Here is a 26,069-nt window from a genome sequence, read left to right as displayed (position 1 = left end):
CTGCTCAGATAATGTTATGATCTTGATCAGAGAATTTTAATTTTGATCAGCCATAGTGATGAGAACGCCTGCCAATATCATGGAAGTTTCTTTCTGATCAGCAGACAACACTTTTGGAACAATGTGTTTACAAACATGATACATGTTTAGTTCATTAATGAGAATATTGGGAATTTCTGGCTGATATCTCAACTGTTGATGATATTTCCTTGATAGTTCCACTTTTCAAGCAGCATTTTCAACATGAGTGATTCTAAATCATGTGATACTGATTTTTTTTTCCAATTTAAAATAATTTTGGTATTATACTTGTTTGTAAACAAGTATTTTTCGCCCAACCTCCTAATGAAAAACAAGTTATTTTGAAGTAAATACTTGACAGATGATAATGAGTGTAATGACAATAGATCATAAAATCAACATATAATGTGGTTTTTAAAAAAGTTTACAATGCTATTTTTAACTAAGAATACGACTGTATGGTATACAAGATTCATTGTCACATCTGATCCAGAATTTCTTGGTCACAGAATTCCTCTGGTTTGCCAAGCTCCTTACTCATCAGTCATGGATCTTTGAGATTTCTGGTTGTAATCCAGGCTGAAAATAGAACTGAAAGGGTTCCAATTTGATAGTGAAGAGGGCATAATGATGAATTAGAATGGCAGCAGTGCAGCTGATAAAGATTTCAAAAGAGGAATACGAAAATTGTTTCCAACTAGGTGAATTAAGTTTAGGGAGTCACAAGAGGACTACTTTAAAAGACTAGAATAGGAAGCCTTTTCATAGCCTATGGTCAGATACTTCTTGAACATCTTTGAGGCTTGCATTTCTTGAAAAATTAAATGCAAGTACACTGATCTACTGATCACTGATCTTGTTATCAAAAATATATCAGTAACTAGCAAACCCAGCAATGCCACGCTAGTGCTAGATTTGAGTATATATATATATATATATATAGATTAAATCAACACAATTGAAAGTTTGATAAAACATTAACAAAATGAACATTACAGAACATCACAAAATTAAAATTTTTCCCATTTTCCTCCCCCTTTCCATTTGCTTTCCCTTCCTTTCTCCTTCTTCTATCCCCATTTCCCTTTTATCCTTTCCCCTTTCCATTTCCTTTTCCTGTTTTCCCCTTTTTTCTTTTTTTCATTTTCCCCTTCTTTCCTTTTACCTCTTTCAATTTTTCCCTCTTTCCCTTTTCTGATTTTTCCCTTTCTCCCTTTTTCCTTGCACGTAAATCAGTCCAATAGTTTTTTAGTCTATAGTGGACACACATATCGGAAACATTAAAATGAAATTGTAAAATATTTAGTATAGCGTGTGTTGCTTTTACATCCAACAGGTAGTGCTGTTTTTAAAAAAAAGCATGTTTTTACCAGTCACAAGTATGATATTTTAGGAATATAAAGAGTAGGTATATAAAAACACGTACATATTCGAATACAACGTACATGTCAAAATTTCAAAGCAATCAGTGAAGAACTTTTGGAGATTTAGGATTTTGATTAAACGAACATTTACATTTTTATTTATACAGATAATATGATTGATATTTAAATAACTAATAGAATAAGTTCCTATCTTCTAAGAACAATTTGACTGATGGAATGCTCTGAATTTAAATGAGCAATACTTATATGAATAATCGTAATAGGTGCTAATTCTTATATACACCAACTCTCTGATGTTCAGATAAACATACCTATTGTTTCAACTGTAAAACGGTATATCATTTAATTTACTTTTTTTACTTTATGACATTACAATATAAAAAAAATTACTTATATGTACACACAAAGTAAATCTTCTTATAAATTTCAACCAAATATTAAACTTCCAATACCAAATAATGTAAAATAAATAAAAATAGTTGTACAAAAATATTACAATAATAATCTAACTTATTTACAGATATTAATTATTAAATTGGAGTTAAAATTATTTTATCCAATACTAAGGTAAAACCATAAAAATCTATGTTACTGGGTTTTAAAAGCAGTTCCTAACATTTTCATCACTGGCTCGTTAACTGCACTTGTGTAGAATATGCTTTCACTATGTAAAGAAAAGTTAAGAAAAGTTTTAAAATAATTAATTCTATTGCAGAATTGTTTTGTTAGTATTAAAACATAATTTTTTATATAACAACTAGAAATAAAAATAAAATTTATATTTAAGGTTTATTGTATAACAACCAAATTCCTCTGATTACCAAATATTTGTTGTAATAAACGTCCATACTTTAATAAGCATTCATTAACTAAATGTTCTACAAAATGTTTCTGATGAAGTTAAACTGAATATAGAAAATGTTTATTATTATGTTTTCATAACTTCTAGTTATATTATAACACTCAAAGTCATTTATCTTCTTTTCTTAGCCAAAGTTCATAAACGTATCATAAGTATCATATACTTATACGTACCATATATATATAATTAATAATATCATATATAAACTTTAATGAATACACGCACAATGAGTTTAATCAACAATTAAATACTGAATCAATGTAATTTACAAACAAATTTACAAATACACAATATTGAATTAGTTGAAACATACCTGTAACCTACAGTTGTAAGGAATTTTCTTTTTAGATTCGTCATCAATATCATCATTGTCTCTTATTTGCGCTCTGACTAATTCTTTTGAAGTTAAAACATACTTTTCAAACAATGAGTCTTTAAGCTTTTGGCACTCTTGTTGAAGATGTATTATAACATTTCCCATTGTGTCCATAGTTACCAGAGGTATACTACCAAGATAACGGCGATGTAAATCATGTATGACATCAGTTAATAATCTGGAAAAAATTCAAGTAAATTAATAACAAAATAAATCCATTTAAATACACACCTGATTCTTAGAAAAATACAAACCTGAGGCTAGTGTATGTGGGATATGGAAATGGAATTTTGTAGCGTATGAAAAATGTCATGCCTAACTGGGATTTGAACCTGGGGGACCAAGATGCTCTACTTTGCCACAGAGAGTGGCAATTTTTATCATATATTTGTATAAACACACATACAAAAACACAAACACATGCACATTTAATTACACAGACATGAAATAATAGATTCTCTTATCTTACTTAATGAACTAGTACTTCATTATGAAATATTTTTCACAGATTAATATTTTCAAAATAGTACAGAAATCCCATTTTTAGAGTTTTTAAACAGTATATATTGGTAATGTTCATTTATTTACTATTTTTAAAGCAAATACTACAAACATCAAAGAGCACAGGAAGAATAAAATGTTCATACTGTTAACACACAATATTATTACCAAATTATTACAATCATAAAATAGTTTGGTAATTTTAATCTACTATAATATATGATGTTTGATACTATTAGAGTAGCAGTAGAAGTAGTAGTAGAAGACGATACTAGTTCTGAAGTAATGTACTCTTATATAGAAATAATTTTGCTTCAATAGTATTTGAAAATTAGATCATTCAAAATTCTAAGATGGATCAGGTTGGGGCTTTTAATTCACATTTTTTCCAGAAAAATGGAACATATGTTTAAGGAATTAAGCAATGAAATTAGAGGAGGAGATTGAGCAGTCTTCAATTAGCATGATATAGTTTTCCTCTCTGAAGACTTCAGAAACTCAGAAATAACTGAAGAATTAATTGAAAAAAGTCAAGCTTTTAGATTAGAAATAAAATTCTGTAAAATAAAAAAAAAAAAAAATTAAAAAATAATCTCTATTTTTCACAAAGATGATATAATATTATAAATGGACAAAACAGGAAACCCACTAATGAATAAGTAATGCATAGAATCATTATTAAAAACTGGGAGAGATTACATGAAGAGTTACTTATCGATATGTCTTAAAAAACTGTTCAACATACTGAACTGACCATTGTTAGAGAGCATAGATGTGATCGTTAACAAAGGCCAAAGAACTGAAGTTGAATAACACCAATGAAAAAATATCATGTTAAATGTAACAAGAAGGGATAAAATATTCTATTTCTAAGTAAATGATTCAACCAAAATAGTAAAGTTTAACCTTTGCATGATGACTTGTTATGGAGAAAAATTATATAACCTAACAACAAATGAAACATTTCAGAAGCAATTAAATTTGCATAAATGTGCAGTTGGTCATCATCTTCACCCCAAAAACACAGGGGTCATCTTGTAAGACCCCTGTCTTACAATTTTACCCCAAAAAAATCGGAAGCGCATTTATAAGATCTGGTAATAGTCAGTGCAAAAATGTTAAACTAGTATTTATTTTTATATTGAAACATAATAAATAAAATATTGGGATAAATTTGTTTATCATATATTACATATTTGCCACATATCTTATAGTTTAAAAAATATAATTGAAGGAGTTCATCCAAGTTATAAGAAATTAAATTTGATAGAACAAATAATTGAATTTTTGCTTACAAGACATGTAAATTAAGCATTTCAGCATATTTACTAACAATCATGGAAGTATATACAATATTATTTTTACATCATGTAGTTGTAGTAATTATTTATTACAATACTATATTAATATAATATTATATTATTTATAATATTAATATTTATTATTGTAACTACTATTTATTTATTATAATCACAGTATTTTTATTACATAAAATATAAAAACTACATACAGAAACACAATAATAATTATAATAATAATAATAATAATAGCAGTAATTCTGTGACAGTAATTTAGTAATTATATATTACTGATTACTATGTACTTCTCAGAATATGGATACGTCAAAAAGTAATCATTTTATTATAATGTTTTTAGGTTATTATAAATTAATAATATGAAACATTTATCTGTAAGACTTTCAGAATGTTAAAAACTCATTATGGGGGGTATTAACACAAATCATAATAAAAACATGTTTATAATTATAACAACAAACATGTAAAAGGAAAAATATTCTTTTTCTCAGAAATATAAAATCAAACCTAGCAATCTGAAATGAAATAAATACATTTTATGATCTTCAAGTAAAATAATATTCATATATTTAAATAATGTGAAGCAAATCTGACTGCTTATAAAAAAAAAATTCTTAGTTACAAGGAAACACTAGACATGCATATCAGGTATATGGTTGAAAGTAGCAAAAGGCAATGTATCATTTAAAAAATCAATTTCGTGTGACATTTTAAAATTTCATTCAATGTGTGAATTTTAGCATTAAGTTATTAATGCAATTATACAATCTCTAAAGTAAAGACCACCAACAAATTTCTCTCCTTAAGTTTGGTGAACCCGTATCATTCAAGGCCACATTAGTTATGTACACACTGCATTGTTGTCTGTAAGTTGTCGTGTAGCAATATCTTTGATTACATGTGAATTATTACATTATAAAATGAATAGGAAAATCTATGTTGTCACCTACTAAATACATGGAGTCATATGTTTTTTAAACCATCTAAATGTTAAGCCAGCTGAAATTCATAGGCAGTTGGTTGCTGTATACAGTGATAATGTAATGAATGAAAGAAATATCTGAAGATGGTGTGAAAAGTTTAGAAATAACAGAATTAATGTGCATGATGAAGAACGTTTGGGGAAGCCCTCAATAATCACAGAGAATTTGTTGAAATGCGTCAATGAAATCAAAAAAGATTGTTGCTCAATGATTTCCAATCTAACCCTTCTTTTTCCTGATGTTTCAAGAGCTGTTGTCAGTCGCATAGTTCAAGACCATTTAGGCTTCAGAAAGGTTTGTGCATGTTGGGTGCCACATGTCTTAACGGAACATCACAAAAAAATCTGAATGGAATCTGCTTTGGTATTTTTGATGCACTAAACAGAAAAAAGTGATGAGTTCCTTAATTGTTGCCGGTGATGAAACATGGATGTCGTATTACATGCCAGAAAGAAAACGGCAGTCAAGTGAATGGCATTATCCTCAATCACCAACCAGACCAACAAAGGGTCAAACCACAGCTATTTGGATGCAAACTGATGGCCATAGTCTTTTGGGATCTGTTTGGCAAACTGCTGATTGATTTCATGCCACATGGAATAACCAGAAATGCAGAAGCGTACTGTAAAACTCTATGTAAGTTATGGCAGGCCATTCAAAATCGGTGATGTAGGTGGCTAACCGACGGTGTTGTCCTGCTGCACATCTACATGTTGCAGGTCCAACATGGATTTACTGAGAACATTTGAATGGGAAATTTACAATCACCCACCATATAGTCCAGACTCCTCCTGAATACCATTTGTTTGGGAAATTGAAAGAATTTTTGAGTGGTAAGCAATTCACAGGTGACAATGAACTTAAAAATACTGTTAATCAGTGGCTAAATGGAATGAAGGCAGAAGAATACGATAAGGGTATGTTGAAGCTGATGTATTGTTATGATAAATGTCTTAATTCATGTGGCAATTATAGAAAGTAATATAACATATGTAGTTTAAGATAAATAAAAAAAGTTTTCAGAATAGATTTTTTTACAATGAAATGGTCTTTACTTCAGAGAAGACAACCTCTCATACATTCATTGAACACCTTAACTTCTTGAAAATTTCATAAAACACCAAGAACTCTTTTAATCAATCACCTACATGGAATCATATAAAGAGTAAGTACCAACCTATATTTGCTGAGAAAGTTGTTTGTAATATTTTCATGTTCTTCTTCTAAATTTTTAATCTGTGCCTGTAATTGTGAGTTAACTGTCTCAAGATGCAGTAGTTTAGCTTGCTGTTTTATAACTGTGTCATTTGATGCTGTTTCATGCTGATAAACCATAGACAACTCTCTAGTTAATCGACCTGCAATATATATATATATGTATAACTCTAACTGCAATATAAAAAAAAAAAGATTTAAATCAAGAAAACTGGATCCTTAATAAAATAACATAATCTCTAACAAAAATTGTACACAATTCAATAAATTTTTTCATATAATACAAAATTAAGTAAATATTAAGTGTCATATAGTCTCATAATGAATTTAATGAAATACATGCTTTTGTTGCATTCACTGAAGACAGGTTTTGGAATCAGAATTTGTACTTTTAACAAGTTTTTGCATTTGATCACTAAAGCAAAAAGAAAACATTGAATTGTGATTTTGTTTCAAAAAGATATTAGATGACCTACAGGTCATGTACATTGTTTCCTGTACATGACTTACAGAAAATCATAAAACACTATGGTATTCTTAATTCCAAAATTAGCAAAACTAAACATCATTGCAAATAACCAGAAAAAATGAATGAAAAAAAGCAATAAGATGAAATATATCCATTAATTTAAAATTTGAACTGGTGAAAATGAATATTCTCACTGCTAACAGTCATAGATTATAAGAATTGTTGATTTATTTTCAATTTAATAACAGATAAGCGTTTTCTTACAGATTATCATTGTTAAAACACAGTAATCAATTACAGCAGACTACAGAAAAATAAAATAAAAATAGTAGGAGATAATTTTAAAATTCCAAAAAAAATCATATTGTAAATACTTGCCTATGGTAGCTTTGTCATCGCTTACAGCACTTAACTCTAGAATCTGACGCTGAAGTGCATCATGTTGAAAATCATGCGCTTTTCGTATGCCTTCTAAAGCTTTCACCTGTTGTAGTGCAATTTCTACTTCTTCCAAAAGTTTAGACTTTTCAGCTTTCAGTTCAGCCTGTAATAAATCCAGCAGCTGCAGTTCAAGTAACATTTCTGAAGATGTGAATGTTAGACTATATTATAAACTAATCAGTATAGCATATTATACAGTATAACATGAATATATTTTAACAATGCACTCATCAATAAAATAAATATTAACAATTAATATACACAGTATGTCTGAAATCAAAATACAAATACAGATTTAAAGATAAACGAATTTACTCACATCAGCCCTCTAGATAGAACCCTTCTATAGTTATACACTTGTTGCAGTACCAGTAGAGCCTGTCAAATGCTCTGGAGAAATCACTTTGTGGGATTGCCTTCAACTGCTCAGTGCAAGCCTTTTGGGTGGCCGGAATGTCATCGAAAAAGTGGCCTTTCATCTTCAATTTGACTTTCAGGAGTAAAAAATAGTCTGCTGGAGCCAAGTTGGGTTGGATAAGATGGTATTTTGGTTTGTGACGAAATAATGTGTTAAAACTGTTGCCATGTGTGCTAAGACATTGTTGTGCAAGAGAGTCCAACTGCCTGGATCCCGGTACTCGGGCTGCATTTGACAAATGTGACGCATCAGGCATTTTATTACTTCCAAATTGAATTTAGAATTCATGGTTTGACCAGTTGGGACAGTTTGACCCGTTGCGCATGCACTTTTGCAACATTTTCATCATGAACAGCTGTTGACGGCCTCCCACTACATTCATCATCATCCAACGACTATCTACCATCTTTAAATCGCTTCCAGTAAGTGTATGTTGTAGTACAAGATGTGGCTTCATCACCGAATGCTTACTGTAACATAGAATAAGATTCAACCAAAGATTTTTGAGGTCGAACACAAAATTTTACTGCACTTCCCTGTTCAATGTCACAGTCAATATAATTTGTGACTGGACTGATGAAACATGATTAAATTTTGTACACACACTTGACATCGTACTACATAGTTCCTTGGTTGTTCAAGAGATGCCGCTACGTGTATTGACTACAGAAATTTATTGACTACAGAAAACTTTTCAGACAAACTGTGTATACTTGTTTACCAAAAAATAAAATTAAAAAAGGCTTCATATCTGAAATCATAATCTTAACAGCCAATGTATAATAAAATTTCACCTTCAAATTAACATAAACAGAATCTAAAGTGAGACACCTGTTACATTTTCAACAAGATAAACTGAGGTAAATAAATACCTCAAACAACTAACACGCAATGAATATTGTGTTAGATATTCTACTTTCAAAAGCAATGCAGTATAATGAGAGCAGTAATTAGCAATTTAACTGCTTCAGGAAATTTGTTTACTTGAATCTTTTCTCAATTATAAAATAAAAATTCTGTACTGAAAAAAGTTGATTTCACCATAAGTAAATCTATCTCTGAATAAGATTAAATGCTTAATTATTAGTAAACAACAAAATAGCAGTATTTTACTTTACTAACCAGGTATTTTTCAGTAGATAACAGATTTGTTTTTAATTGTGAATACTGATCATGAGAGACACTATTTACAAGTTGATTACGAAGCTCTGCTTCCAGGAGTTGAGCTGAAAGGTTATGTTGTACCATAGCAGCATTATCAGTTTCTAGTTGCTTGCATCTAGCCTCTAATTCTGTGACCTGTTCTATAACAGAAAAAGTAACCTAAGAATAAAATTACTAACTGACATAACTTTATCTGAACACTTACAAATTATTAGCAATCACATTTATAGAGAATGAGACAAGTTATTAACAAATCTTATGCAGCTAATATATAAATAAATCTTATATAGTACAAACCTAATATAATTAAAATGAGAAAGATTGTTCTGTAGAAAATTTATGTGAATGAAAGTAAAAAAAATATATAGCTTTAACAAAGTTTTGAACTTTTATTTATTGTGTGTTAAATGAATTAATTTTTTTCTATAAAAAAAAGCCAATAATAAAAACTACTCATAAAAACATCACATGCAGCTTCATAATGCTGAGAGATTCTCCACTGATGTTCATGAAAGAGGCAAATCATTCTGTAATTAATAACTTTCATGTAGAATTAAATATACAAGCGTTGCAAATTAACTTCCAACTGTCTAAGCAACCGAAATGAAATTTTGTGTATTTTGCACTGCCCTACAAAAACTTCATTGATTCCAGGCTATATAGCCAAATTAACAAAAATAAAAATGTTTTATTCATTTTTTTAAATGTACCCTACGCTTCCAGGAGAAGTAAACACCTAAGGTAACAAACTTTGGGCTCCGTGCCTCCCAGGCTTTCTAGTTGCCTTCAATTAATTAAATTAAAAATATTAAATTTCAAAAATACATTCTTTCTTTAAATACAAGTAAAAAACTCAATAATGAAGTAAAAAATTTCATTTCAGACATACTTTCCTTCTACCAGACATCTAATTCTCTTCAATTACAAAAAATTAAAATATTTTAAACATTCTTCCCAAACCACTCATGTTCAAGAGTAAAAAATTCTTAGAATTACAATTTGGCCATGAACTTCTAGCTTCTTTCAATTAACAGAAAAAGATTTCTACTATTAAAACAATTATTTTTTAAAAATTGAAGGCCGTAAAATCTTATGCGCTCCAAATATTTTGAACCAGGCATTTTTCATTCCCTATCCTTCTTAATATTCAACAATTTGAAATATTACAATGTATAAGCCTTCTAACTCATTCTATCCTTTATAGTCAATTAAAAGATTAAGTAGTATTACAGCACTGTAAAGCCTAACAATGAGTAGGAATAGGAACAAATCAATGAAAAGAAAAACACTGGTTAGCGTAACATAAATGAGAAATAATGAACAAACTGTAACAGTTAAAGTTTGATTATCTACTGAAAAAAATTGTACCTAAATAATTGAAATTCTATGACGTACTAATTTTCTTCTTTTGGTTTTATGTTATTAAAATAAAAAAATACACAAATGAATGCTGTGTGATATGTAGAAAAATAAACTTACAAATATAATATATATAATATGAGTATATATAATATTAATATACTATTATTTTATTGAAATTAATCTTTTTAAGATTCATCTTATTTCTCTGTACTGTTAAATTATATATTTTAAATTCTACTAACAAACCACTTAGTATAAACAATTGTGATAAGGCACCTCAGTCATGATTGAATCCATATTATTGAACATTAAAATAAAAATACTAATAATATTAAAATGTTACAATATGCTGCATTATTAATATAAAACCACATGATGTAATGTTTGTTACAGCACTGTGACTGTGCTGTACCATGTGCACAAACCATGATTTTATTTTAATGATGCAGCAATATCAATATTACAAATATTATTAATATATCAATATTTTTAATATATTTATTTTAATGTGTAATTTAATAAAAAGAATTCAATCATGATTGAGGATGCAGGATCCTGTAAAAGTACTATCATGATAAAAGTAAGGTAAGAAATGTCTTATCTCAACTGTCTGTACTAGGTGGTTTATAGTAGTATAATTTAAAATAATAATAATATAAATGAATAAATATTAAATATATAACATTCTTTTTATTTAAGGAATGTTCAATCTATTAAACTAAAGAAAAATGAATACCAAAATGTAGTTTTTTAACACTTTTATAATAAATAGCTATACAAAAATTGGTAAATGGATTAGTGGTGACATGTTTCCCAACACTCCCTTCTTGAATGCCTAATGACAGTGAACTAACTGTTCTTCAGCAATATTTCAAAGGAAATGGTAGATAATGATAAACTAAAATAAACGTGTTATCTTATTCTCTTTTAAATTTTTATTTGGTGAGAAGCTGGATATGGACTGGGAATGATGAATCCCTTCTCTTCGGAAGATTAGAACTGTTTATGAGTTTGCTCTGCTGAGGTCTAATGCTGCACATTACTGCCTATCCAGCCACTTTGACTCTGGCTAATAATGGAACATTCATTGGGTGCAAAAGAAAAAAGTACTGAAAGAAATACAAAGGGATCAAATAGGATCTCCACAAGTGGAGGAAGAACAAAAAGAAAACATCCACCTTGTTTACCAGAGTGAGAGAAGCATATGGCACTAAACGTAACTGCTTAGATGATAGAAGTCCAACTTCTGACGTAGATGATAGGAGGTCCAAGCAGGAAGAAAATTCATTCAAGGCATCTTATTTCCTATGGAAACTGTACAGACACACTAATTTTCTAAGTTGAAAAGAGTCCCTATAGATTGTAGTTCTTAATTGAATAGACTGATTTTATAAATAAAACCATGGCTTAAATTAAAAAAACTGGAGCATGGTAAATTTTCTCTATTTCTCAGGTTGTATGTACCATGGATGGCTGCATAACACTGCTGTGAATAAGGAAATTAAAATATGAATTGAGGAAATAACATCCTACAGTAAACCTGAGGAGAACAGAGATCTTGGACAGGAGAGTGCAAGAGTATTTGAAGAATGACTGCTGTTATTATGAGCTGCCAAAACTCTTTTAAATGGTGAACCTTTTGACATCCTGAATGTGCTCAGCATTCAGAATGTAATGCTGAATGCTCAGATAAAAATATCTGAGTGGAGCTTGTAAGTATTACCCTTCAGGAAAACTTATTACCATACTTCATGCATTACTGAAGATTGAAGATGTCAGAAAAGTCTTCTAGCATGTTAAGTTTATTCTTGGGGATAGGAAGAGTTACTTACAATATTCTCAAGAGAGTGGATAAAGAAATGAAAGTAGATAGAAGAAATCAAATCCTTCATGTAAACCTACACCACAACTATATAAAGAGTTCACTCTAGCCCTTAAAGATTTTCCCAGGCCAAATTAAGGGGGTTAGGAAATACATGGGATAAGTAGATACATACAGCTGAGTAAGAGTATAGTATAGGTATAGTTTAGTAAAGTATTATAGTGTAGTAAGGGTAGTATAATGTAGCAAGCTGACACATAATAACTTAGCATCAATATATACAATTTGATTAACAATGCAAATTGATTAACAATACTAATTGATGTCTTTCACAAATACAACAACCACGTAAATAATCTCAAAAAATTTCTGATATTAGGAAGACAAACATAATTTTCAGTTCAGTTTATATTCCATCGGATACTAAGGATTGGCAATGAGAGAACTTGATCTGGTATGGTTTTCTGTGAATTGAAAAAGTCACTCATTTAACTTAAATTATCATGTTTATTGGCACCTGTTGTAAAGGTGAGCTGTTGCTAAATTTTCTTCTTATAAATAATTATAAGAATCTCTTATAAATAATTATAAATAATTAAAGAATCTTATAATAATTATAATTTATAATTCTTATAAATAATACTCCTAATCTAGCAGAAGTAGTACTATGTTGATTATGTTCTACCATTACACATATAAATGGTAGGTATTATTTCCAGAAAAATATCATACGACCAAATAAGTGCAAAATACAATTTTTGTAATTTATTTTACAAAGGAGGGAAACTTTTCAATTTGTATGGATAAGAGTGCCATATCATAAATATTTCATGTTACAATATATTTTAACGTGATTTATGATGTAACTTCCCTTACAAATTATTAAAACAGGTATTGTTTGTATCATATAACAAAATTAACTAATAGAAGTACTACAAAGTGGATTATGGCATGGAAAGATCATATTGATGGTAATATGTAAGCAGAAGTTTAAATTTATATATCTAGATTTCAACAATAATTGATTTTTTTAAATATTCATATCATGCTAATTATGAAGTCAATTAAATTTGCTATAATTGAAGATTATTAGGAAAAGGAGTGACCCTATGTGTATATATATATATATATATATATATATATCATGATCATTGAGATTTTTACTTGCTCTAGAAGTAGAAGTTTTGAAAAGAATGTTTAGAACATCAAAATAACTTTTATATTTTGAAGGGTGGAGGAAATAAGTAATTATAAAGACCTTGATTGTGACAAGGATTCCTAACTTTTTTCTACATTCTTCAGGTTTTTATACTTATAAATGAAGTTGGTTAAAAAGTTAATATCACAATTTTTTTGTTATTGAAGGAATTTAAGAAACCTAAGAATACCTGGAATGACAAAAAGTCTCAAATAACAAGGTATGGGCTCTCTGGATGGCAAGAATGTCTGAGCCTCTTCTTTAATTTGTATTGTAATTATTTTCTGAAGGTATCATACATTTTTAAAAAAAGAACTGTTACCAATTTTACCATATTACCAATTTCAATTTTTGTTGATCTTAGAACATTAGTACCTACTAATAGTCCTTTCATTTCTACTAGATACAAATTTTACATACATAGAATTTAGCTGAAGATTATAACATTATTACTGTAATAAAATTTTCATTCTTATCTTCCTTAGTCTCTTTTTATTTATTCTTTTTTATTTATTCTGTATTTTTTTTAAGTGAATAATAAAACTGTTTCAAGTAAGATCTTCTTATAAACATTTAGAATACTTGCAAGGAAATAAAATTAATATGTGAATATTATTTATATAAAACAATTTTAAAAGACAAGATGAAAATTAATTTTTTTAATACATAATCCTCGATATAAGATTGTTAATTATACTCAGGACAATTTTTTATTTGGTACTCAGTATAAGTAGCTTTTCTACATGAGCAATAAGTCAATGCCAACAACTTTTTTTTTTTAATCGCAAAAGCTACAACATTTAGAAGCAAAATGCAAAATTGTTATTTTTATTTGCAGATTGAATAATTCAAAGTTTTCATTGCTGTTTTAGATACCTCTGATTATTATTTCCCTCGTCCAAAGAGCTTATTGGTATACTAAACCTCATTGTTTGCCATCTTGTTGTCAGTTACTGGTGAAGTTTTAATCAGAGATACCTCTGATTATTATTTCCCTCAAGTCCAAAGAGCTTATTGGTATACTAAACCTCATTGTTTGCCATCTTGTTGTCAGTTACTGGTGAAGTTTTAGCTTTTATTATTATTTCTTTACAACTTGTGCAGGTATACTAGATAAGCATCAGTTATTGCTGTGTTTAGCATATCACACAGAAGATAGTGAGGCAAGCAATTTGTATTAAGGCCCCAGTTTTTATTTTTATATTTTTGATTAAGTGTCTTTTCTTTCTTAAAGAAGTATTCTCTGATGGTTTGGAATGGGTTGTAAGATTATTGTTACAAATCTATTTTGTTATGTTTTGTATGATACTGGAGTAATACTTCCATACAACAAAAAGAGACTTGTCCTAGTTTTATGACGGTTATATCTCTTATTGGTAAACTTTAGATGACAGTTTCCTCCTGAAATTTGCCAGGCATTTCCAACACAGCTGTTAATTATTTCTTTCAAGTCTTTTAGTTAATGGTAAATTGGAGAACCAATTATTAGTAGTCGTAGCCTTTTATTGTTACCATTAATTCATCAGCAAAAATTTTTTGCTGCCTTTTTTGCAGCACTGTTCTTTTGCCTAAATACAAAAAGCATTTATCACATAATTATACTGTTATCACATATTAGTATAATTTTCAGACCACATCTGTTTGGTTTGCTTTCACAAAGAGTCTAAATGAGCTTTTGTTCCAAATACCTATTAATATTTCATCAATGATAACACAAAAATTTGGTTTATAGTTTTGTTGAAGTTTTTAATGAAATTCTCTATGCATTAGAAATTTTAGTTAATTTATCCATTTCCTTGGAAAGCTCTCTGGTAGTCTTCTCACTAAACCTCAAATAAACCAAATAAAAATAGAATCATCTTTTTCAGAATGTTGCTCTTATCTGTCCACAAAAAAATGTTGTGTTTATGTTTTTAAGGGAAATGGTTATTGCTGAGTGCAGCAACAAAAAGTAGAATTTCAAACTGCCAACTGGTGCAATTAATGTTGAATCTGGCCAAACAAGCAACATATTTTTTATATAGATCTTGTGACTTGCTGAATTCATAAGGTTAGTTTCCTAAAATTCATTTTTCCCTTCAAATGTTTTGACATCCACCATCACTGTCTCCCTTTGATTGCAAAATGGCTCATGTGATACAAGAGAAACATTTTTTACACACATTCATCCAGCTAATCTTTATCTGTAATTATTATTACGATGAAGGGTGCACATCAAAGAGGGCACGAGGGCAAAATTGGGGGCTTATACAGAGGATTATGTTATTACTATATAGCCTATGACATTTCAAACCACAGGGTTTTTCAAAATACCCTGAGGAACCTTATTCCTCTGGGAAGTAAAGGGTTCCTTCTTCTTACAAGTAAGCTTAAAACAGTGTACATATTTTTCAAATCAGTTTAGTAATTCTTGATATTACCCTGGACAAATATACAAATTCAGAATAGTAGGAGCCAGAAAAGAACTACTGTTAAGAACTGGGTTAAGAAGAGAAGTTTTAAACATTACTCTCTCTCCTTAGTTTATGTTACCATCTTATAATTGGAACTAAGGTGGTCTAAGAAGTTAGTATCTCGGAGGTCTGAATTTAGGTTCATTTATTGGTATGTTTAAAATTAGATGGACAATAAAGAAGTTGTAAGTATTTAAATCCGTAGGATTTTATAGAAATTTTCACCATTACTACTTTAGAGTCCACTCTCATTGCTTCATCTCCTCTGAAAATATTTTAGAGCAATTCTTAATTTTGAATGTATACCAGTTTGGAAGACTAGTGGAGTAGTCTTTATTCCGAAACCTGAAAAATACAGTCACACTAATCTTATAATATTTCAACTTACTTCTCCATCATTCTTTGTTTTAATGCTATTGGATGAGAAAGTGACAGAGAACTACATGTAGCTTTAAGTACTTCTCCAAAAATGTCAATATGTGGGTCAACCCAGTAAATCTTGTGACAGCATTGCATCAGCTCACAGGAGGATTGAGGAGACAAGAAGTTGTTCTTGGAGCATTTCTTGATTTCAGAGGACATTCAATAACACCTCTAACTCTACTTTGTGTGTGACCTGTGAGCATGGTGATATTATAATTTTAAGGTGGTTAAAGTCTCTGCAGTTTTGAAGGCTGCTCAGGTAAATTAGTTCAGAAAGAAGGCAAAGATTTCAGCAGTTAAGGAATGTCACAGAATGAAATAGAACTGCCACTATCATAGATAATCTAATATTAATATAATGTTAATATTAATAATCTAATAATAATCTAATGTTAATATTAATGTGTACACAAGACTAAGTTGATGATCTTGATATTCAAGTTAGGAGTAGTTTACAAAGTACTTTACAAATAATGTTCTATACCTTTCACATTGAAACGAAAACTGTGGAATTTCCTTGAGGGAACTAGCTAGATCTTCTATGAGGTCAAATTTAGCTATTATTTTAGTATGAGACTGATCAGGCTTTCATGTACATAAATGTATTATCAAGGTGTGTGATCATGTTTGGCGTTAATAACTGCTTTGTTGGTAAATCCTGGGACTTTAGCCTAGGCTTGTACTAGTTTACAGTTAAAACATAGCTAATGTTTAAGGTAATCATTTGGTAGCATAAAACTCCTCAAGTAGTAACCAAGGAGAAGGAAGCACACCTAGTGATTACCTTGTCTTCTTATCTAGATGTTTTAAAAATAAACAAACAGTGCTCTCGAAATTCCACTGCTGAAAACTCACTTGACCTTAGCATTTTTGCTGATACAAGAATGATTGCTTACAAAATATCTTGTTTTGAGCTTTGGAGAAATACAGTAGTCTTTCAGGCATATATTTGCTGATTTTATCAGCAAATGGATGCACTTGCCAATAGCTAGGCAATGGCAAGAGTTATATTAATAGATGTGTAATTTTATGTTCAGATTGTCAGGAAGCACTAAAGCTCTCAGTACAAACCAGTTTGGGTCTATACTGGTCTGGAATTGCCATAAGCAATTTTAGACCTTTCATCCATTAATGACTTAGAATTGCACTGAGTGCACAGCACACAGTCAAGCAGGAGGCTAATGTGAGGGCTGATTCCTTAAGACTAAGCAGACCGTGGCTTTAGAAAGTTATAATTATAACTTTCTTTTCCTGTCTGGGCAAGGTAACTCAGATTTCATCTGAGAGTTACCGTACTTTATAGAGAAGTTATAGACTATACTCTGTAGAGAGTATACAGATTATTTCAATAGTCCAATGAAACCACTTTCATAAAATGTGAGGGCCTTCAATATAAAATAAATTTGGTCTTTAGAGTTTTTCTTCTAGGCGTAGGGTCTGAGCTTGTAAGTTAAACTGCATTTTTTCGCTATGAAAATCGAATAGATGAATTTTACAAAAAATCTTTCATGCTGAGGTGTTTGAGACCTGCTACTTTCAATTCCATAATTAAAAAAAAGGCCCTTTAAAGAATTACAATTTGCAGTTTCTAAGATAATGGCAACATTAAAATAGCAGGAGTTACATGATAAAAAAATCAAGTGGTCTATAAACCATTATCCACGAGTTAAGAGCGCCCATCCAGACTTTAGTTATAATTCATGTCTATTATCACAGATTGATGAAAGCCTACATAACATTATGTTTTAAATGAAACAGTTTGTTTCCAAGCAAGGCAGCCCGTCACCTCTGTAAGTTTTCATTGATATACTTCTTGTATAAGACTAAGAACACGTTCTCCTACTGCAGTAAGATATGAAACAGTATTTAATTCAGTGAATAAGGAAAAATAAAAACTACCTAATTCATCACAATCCCTTATGACTGTGAATTTTTATTTATTAGACACTAATAAATACAACCCAAAAAGAAACCCAATTATTTCAATAGGCTTTCTAGACACAACTGCATCCTATGATGTTCAACTTTAGTCATCAACAGATAGGTTTATGTAATGCAAATTCTACTTTTAACCTTGTTATTTTAAATCCTTAAAATTTCCATGATGCTATAACTTAACCCAAATGATCTTTTAATAAACAAAACCAACAAACAAAACCAACTGTCACATCTCAAAATTCTTCTAGGAAGTCCTACATGCAATGTTTATTACCCCTAGTATCCAAGTCAATAGTAACAAAGTGCAACCTGCAATGACTGCCATCAACTGTTAATAGCCTAAGGAATATAAATATTTTTAACTAATTTCAGCTATACTATAAATAAATGTAGAAATATTTATCTAGTTTTTCAGTTACATTCTGTACTTCCTGATAACTTATTTAGAATCTTGCAAAAATTTCTTCAGAAACACTCATCTTATTAAAATTTTATATTGTTTTAGTTCACTTTATATGAATATCCTTACTTTTCACACCATTATTATCATTTATAAAGTAATAATTATTAATTAACTATAGTAATGAATGAATCAGTACCTTTTATTAATTTATACATGCGTTCAGTATGTTCAAATTTCAACTTTTCAACTTCTTCCTGCAACTGGCTTTCAGCTAACTTCTTTGAAATTTCTACAATCTTCAAAACATAACATCAGGTCTTTAAGTAATTATGAAAACAAAATATTTCACTAACACAACACGTTAACAATAAATTTTATAAAATTAAATTATTATTTATATTTCTTCTTGAAGTGCTTCTGCAATGTGCATAACTAAAAATTATTGGTCTGAGATCTAGAGATATGTTTTTTTTATCTTAGACATTTGTACAAAGATTTTCTTATATCGATTGCATATACAATTCAAATATAATTTTTTTTATCATTCTCAGTTTAAAGGAAACAATATATTAAAAGTTGTTTTAATTAACATGACTGATGCTGTCCTTTTCTAAGCAGCATCAGGTACCTGCTGACAAAATCCAGTTATAATTAATCAGCACATAAGAACTCAATTTACCTCTACAATAGATTTCAATCAATAAGTATTTAATGGAAATATTCATTCTGTTTCTCATTTGATCCACAATTTGGAAGGGAGATGCCTAAATGTTCAGAATCACAGCTCATGCATGAACTGAGGTTTTTTATGATATCAGATAAATTTTTGATTTACTGACACCTAGAAACATTAAATGCATCTTTAAATAACATCTAGCAGTGAATACTGCATCACTTGGTATAGAAACAAACATTTTATCCAGTTTCCCTATTTGTAGACCTAACCCCCATTTTTAACATTTTTTAAATCTGAAAATTTCTGCCTTATTTATACGAATCTAGGGCTGCCAATCTCATTTTGTTATGAAAAAATTACTAAATATTAAATTTAAAAATAAAATAAACTTTTAATATTAGAAAAATATTAATAAAAATATTTTCCCATTTAGGAGGATCCAGTGAGTTTTAATTGCTTGTATGTAAAATCTAACGTTTTCTTCATTCTCTATAATAAAATATAAAAATGTTGTTTTTTTATCAAAAATTGATTACCAAATAAACAATGAATAAAAAAACCAGAACACATAAAAGCAAGTATTTAAAAATCGGATGAAATTCTGAGCCCATAATCCTGATTATGGGCTCAACTGATTTATCCTAATCAGTTTTTTATATTCAAATCAAGAGACAAGCTTTTTTAGTTGTAGGTGTGATATTTTTCCAATGATATTATACAATCAACTTTCCACACAGGTAAAAGGATCTATCTGCATTTTTCACGCACCTATATTTTACAGTCGACTAGCTTATTACAACTTCACATTATCTGAAAAAATAAATTATACTGCTACTGAAAGTAATAACAAGCAAACAAGCTTTGATGGTTTTGATTCGTATAAACCCAATGGTTTTGATATAATGTTAGATATAAGTCAATGTGTAATGTAAATATTTTGGGTAAGTTGTTATTTATAAATAAAAAAATATGATTAAAGAAAAATTAATGTTTGCATAAGAAAGATATGCTTATTATTATGAAAAGCTGAATAAAAATAAAAATAAAACTACTTAATTTTTTAAACATCAAAACTTAAAAAATGTATACAAAGGACATTTTTATTTTTGTCAGAGAGGTTAAAATTGCTCTTTCAAACTTCCTCTATAAAACTGTCATTGCTATTTAAATGATTATTTGCATTGTGGATTAAGACGACCTTGTTAGAAAGATTTTGTTTATCAGAATAGTGGTAGATAACAATTTACATTTTAACCTAAATAATCTATTCAGAATAATATTTTGTAAATTATCTAAACTTTTTATGAGATATGACGTTAATAGTAAATACTTAAAATTAAAAACAGTAAATAACAAAGCAGAACTTGATCAAATTACCTCTTCAGGATGTTCTGTAACAGTAGACAACACAGATTTTGTTTTCTCATTAACCAGTTCAGTCTTAAGTTGTTCACACTGTTCCTTCCAGTAAGACAATTCTTCACTAATCCTTTCTTGAAGATTCTTTGAACTTGTTTCCTAAATAATACCAAAAATTAAATGAAACTACATGTTAAGAAAATTAAATTTATTATTCATAAAAGATGAAAGATTTCTATCTAATTATAATTTTTTTATTAAAAAAAAGCAACATAGAAAAAAATTATCAGTAAATTAATAAATCAGTAATTAATAATGGTACAACCAAGGTCTCAAGTTCATCAAAGAAATGAGGACTTCTCATATACTGAACTGAACCTTCGGCTGATGTGACAAATAGAGTAGCTGCTGGTACTAATCTGATTGAAAGTTACAAGGGTCTAAATCACACAAAAAAAATTTTCATTAGCCAAAGACATTTTCAGTTTTTAAATTATTAACTATAAACTTAATTTTAAGTTCAACTAATTTATCGACTATCTTGGTAATGATATACTGAAGAGAAATTTTAGGATTTTGCACTTATAACTAAGTTGTAATTGGCCAACAATTGGAAAATGTACTTTACTTATATATTTTTTTCTTTAACTTTATGTTATCCTATCTTTACAGAGTTGTAAGAAGCAGGTACACATGTAAGGTGTTTATCCTGAGTTCATACCCACTGATTATGACATTCCATGAGCTACATTTTGGGGTCTTGTTTGTTGAAAAGATTATCACTAGAATCAATTTTATATGATGATATCATTACTTTGGTGGCACTACTTGAATTTAAAAATATTCAATTTTTCAATTTAATTCTCACAAAAAGGCAAAAAGGTGATATCTTTTTGCACGTTTTTGAATGAGAATAACACTCAACTGACTCTGGGTTTGAAAATACGAGGGTTGTCTGAAACGTTTTGAGCCTCAACATGAAGATGGCAGCACTTATCAACAAAGGTCAGGAAATGTATTCACGCATACATTGAAAGGTACACACTAAAATCTCAATCATTTTGGACACTCAGTTGTTGTTTGATAATTGTTTGAGTAAGTCATTGTGAGTGTTTTTGTGAAAATGGAAAAATCTCATACCGTGCCAAGATTACATTACTTGCATTTGAAAAGCAATATTACGCCTATGCAAATTAAAACTGTGTTGGACATGGTCCCATCATCTGCTGCTATGAAAAGATGGGCTGCTGAATTTTAATATGGTCATACCGGCTTGGTTGATGATGAGTGTTCAGGGCGGCCAAAAACTGCAACCACCACCGACATCATCGAAAAAGTTCACCAAATGGTACTGGATGACCAACAAATTAAGGTTAGAGAGATAGCAGAGGCTATGGGCATTTGAAAGAACTTGTTTTTCATATACTGAGTGACAGATTTGGTATGCGTAAGCTATTCATGCATTGGGTGCTGCATTTGCTTACTTTGGACCAAAAATGCATTCAAATGAACATTTCCAAGGCCTTGCTGGAGCAGTTTAAGCAAAATGAGTCATATTTTTTGCGCCGATTCATAACTATAGATGAACTGTGGATCCACCACAACATTCCTAAAATGAAACAATAGTCAAAACAGTGGACTGTCAAGGGTGAACCTGCTCTGAAAAAGGCGAAGACGGTTCCATTGGCCAGGAAGGTGATGTCGACTGTTTTTTTGGGTTAGTAACAGAATTTTGTTTATTGATTATCTTCAAAAAGGTAAAACAATAATGGGACAGTATTACGCATCATTACTTGACAAGCTGAAGGCAGAAATTACAAAAAAACTACCACACTTGAAGAAGAAAGTGCTTTTCCATCAGGACAATACATCTGCTGACACTTTGACGGTCGCCGTGGCTAAAATTCATGAACTGCACTTTGAATTGGTTGACCACTCATCGTATTTCACCAAATCTGGACTCAAGCAACTTTTTCTTGTTTCCTAACCTTAAAGTTTCGTTTGGAGGAAAGAGCTTTTCATTGGATGAGGATTTTATCGTATATGTAAACGCCTATTTTGCGAAGAAAGATGCCAGCTACTATTTAGAAGGGTTAAAGAGGTTAGAGTATCGCTGTAAAAACAGTATCGACTTGAAAGGAGACTTTGTTGAAAAATTAAAGTATATTTGACAGAAAAAATACGTACATCTTTCTATGTTAGGCTCAAAACTTTTCAGACAACCCTCGTATGCAACAGTAACTTGGGTAGCATTAGGTCACTGAGTTTTCATTTTGATCTGATTTGGAGTGGAAATCACATATTGGGTATATATGTGCTAAACTTTCCAAGGCTCTTTTGTGTTAAAAAAATTACAAAATATAGTAAACACTCTTTGTATATCTTATAATTCATTTTAGAGCTTTTTGATTAAAGGTATTTAAGTTTGGGGGTCATTCATTCCATATTTATAATGTATTGAGATATTAAAAGTAGAGCAAAATTTTTCTGTACAAGACACAAAGAGAGCATAGTATATTACTGTTTAGTGAATTAACATATAAAAATAATAATTAACTTATAGATATAATAAAATGTATATAAAATCAAATATGGATACTATTTTCAAGGATGAGTATCCATACTGATAATTCAAGACATAAATTTGCTATCTATAGGTCTTTTAGTTGTCATAAATTAAAGAAAAATAGTTTGTATACAAATATGGTAAATTTAGCTGTTCTGTTTAAACAATGCAGGTTTCAGACAAAATATTCAAATGTATAAATATCTTGTAAATAACCCATTTTCTATTAAATTTTGTTTTTAATATAATGCAGACTTGCAATTTTTTTAAATTCCTTTGCACTCTTTTAATCTTTTAAGAGATAAATACAAGAGAGCTTATTTGTTTCTCAAATTGTACCTGGGTGAGAGCATTAAAGCTTGGTAGAATGAAGCGCTTGTACCTTGTGCATATAAGTGTTTTTAATAACCTCATAGAGCATGTAAGTTGCCCAGAAGCCAAAGTGTATGTTATTGTAACAAGCACTAATCATATTTTTATTTTGTTCACAATGATGGAATGCTTTGAGCAACTACATCAAGTTCTGCCAAAAGCTTGGTGATACTCAAAGTGAAACAATTTGTAAGATAAAGGAGTTCGAAATTAAACTATTTTAACAAGTGATTTGATTATGAACAGAGTGACCATGAATTTGTGACAAAACTGCTTTCACTTCAACATGAAAAGATTCGTTTTGATGTTGCTTAGGACATGGTGGAGTGTAATAGTGGTGATCCTAACCCCCTTAAAATTGTGATAACTGGTGCTAAATGTTTGGTATATATAGGTACAATCCAGCAATGGAAGTCATCAGTATCCCCAAGGCCAACCAAAAAAGTGAAATTGACGCTGATTGTGTTTTTTTCTTTTTTAAGTACCAAAGATTCTATGTAACAAATACATATGAGACGTAACTCTCAACAAACTTAACCCAAACTCTTAACAAACAAAACTAATTAAAGACTCTGTAGTATCTTATTGATGCAGTTTGACATAAGAGACATAACTTGTAGAAATCACAAATGGCAGTTGCATCATGATAATGCATCCATTTTTTATCATATTTAATCCAGGATTTCTTGGTCATGTATGAAATTCCTCAAGTCACCAGGCTCCTTACTTACCAGACATGTGATTTCTAGTTATTTTCCAAGCCGAAAATACCATTGAAAGGATCCTGATTTGAGACTTAGGAAAATATAATGATGAATATGATAGCACAGCCGGTAGCCATTCCAAAAGATTTTTAATTTTCAAACTTGCTTGCTAACAGAAGTACTCATACATTCCATGCCTATTCGTATCTTTTTTCATCTCTTATTGACTCCTTTCTTTAATAATTGACTGTTAACTTCCCAATTGATGAATATGGAAATGTGAAGTTATTTTAACATTACAACATTTAACAGAACATGACTCTGCCACGTACTGGTATCATGGAGAATCATTTGGCAGTGATATTCTGTTGTTTTCTATCAACAAATCAGCTGCTTCTAACATGGGGGCCAAATGCTGATTATGTTGTTCTGAGAACAGATACTGTTTTGAAGCTCCCCTTAAAATTAGGAACAAATTCTATGCTTCTATGAAGTACTTCTTAGTTTGGCTCCATCATGTCTGGCTTGGATGGTCCTATCAATGGCTAAGTACAACTATCATAGCTCTAAATAAACAATATATAATGTAATATTTTGATACAATGTAATACAATTATTACAGCTCATTTTTTCTCAAATTGTATCTGGGTGAGAGCATAAAGCTTAGTAGAATGAAACACTTGTACCTAGTGCATATAAGTGTTTTTAATAACTTCATAGGCTATCATATTTTTATTTTGAAAACTAAGAGTTTTCAAAACTCTTCATAACTCTTTGTTTTTACATTAAATGTATTTTTTTTTTTTACATTATATTTCCTTAAACCCTACATATCCATAATTAATGTGATAGTAAAATCACAGATATACATAAGTACAACCCATATACACATTATTGTGAAACATACAACACATTACAAAGAAATTATAAACAAATTGGTTATTATGAAAGTGATGGAATAGGTGTTTAGTAAGATTGTACAGCAAAAAATATTCAATAAGTTAGTCTTATTGTAAACTTTTACAGATGTTTGCAGCTACTGAATTATCAAAACTCTCAATAGTTCCCTTTAATAGAACTGATGTCATTCATATTTTTTTTTTTTTTTTTTTTTTTTTTTTAATTTAAACAATAGGTTTTTGAAGCCACCAAATAAAAAACGTTAAAATGTACCTTAAAAGCTTAAAAAGTCATTTTGAAAGAATAGCTCTATCATAGAAAAATTATTGTTAAAATTAATTGTGATATAATTACTACATATTACCAAAGCAGCTAACTGATTAACAAGATTTCTATGTTTGACAGTAAGCTGATTCATTTCATTCTTGATAGATTCAAACTCAGTAATTGGTACTGAATCTTGCAGGCTGTTCTCAGCAATTTTAAGTTCAGAAGCCAGCAGGTCCTATAAATAATAAATGCTATTATATATAAAATAATTACTTATGTAACAAGCAATAACATTAAAAAAAAAACAGTAAATTAAGTTAATTGCAAGTGGCCTAAATGCAAATAATCAGTAAATCAAAAAATTTAAAAATAAATTAATAATTATAGTTTTCAGTACATATCTAACTGAAATATATAATTAATGTATTCAAATATTTCATGATATATTTAAATTAATTTGGACAGATATTTT

General features: G+C 29.6%; 1 protein-coding gene across 1 annotated transcript in view; it reads right to left on the bottom strand.

Annotated features, from left to right (window-relative positions):
* Cep290 (Centrosomal protein 290kDa) overlaps positions 1 to 26,069 on the bottom strand; it is a 220,744-nt gene that overhangs the window by 97,684 nt on the left and 96,991 nt on the right. The window contains exons 18-24 of the mRNA XM_075382073.1: positions 25,692 to 25,832; positions 20,804 to 20,944; positions 18,947 to 19,046; positions 9,110 to 9,291; positions 7,507 to 7,672; positions 6,622 to 6,802; positions 2,582 to 2,822 (exon numbers count right to left, since the gene is read on the bottom strand). Of these exons, the coding sequence (XP_075238188.1) occupies positions 2,582 to 2,822; positions 6,622 to 6,802; positions 7,507 to 7,672; positions 9,110 to 9,291; positions 18,947 to 19,046; positions 20,804 to 20,944; positions 25,692 to 25,832 (1,152 nt within the window). The remainder of the gene's footprint in view (positions 1 to 2,581; positions 2,823 to 6,621; positions 6,803 to 7,506; positions 7,673 to 9,109; positions 9,292 to 18,946; positions 19,047 to 20,803; positions 20,945 to 25,691; positions 25,833 to 26,069) is intronic.

Source organism: Lycorma delicatula, chromosome 1 (genome assembly GCF_047948215.1).
Source record: "Lycorma delicatula isolate Av1 chromosome 1, ASM4794821v1, whole genome shotgun sequence".
In the NCBI taxonomy this organism is placed as follows: domain Eukaryota; kingdom Metazoa; phylum Arthropoda; class Insecta; order Hemiptera; family Fulgoridae; genus Lycorma; species Lycorma delicatula.
Note: the sequence above shows the minus strand (reverse complement) of the source record. Positions and strands in the feature narration are given on the sequence as shown.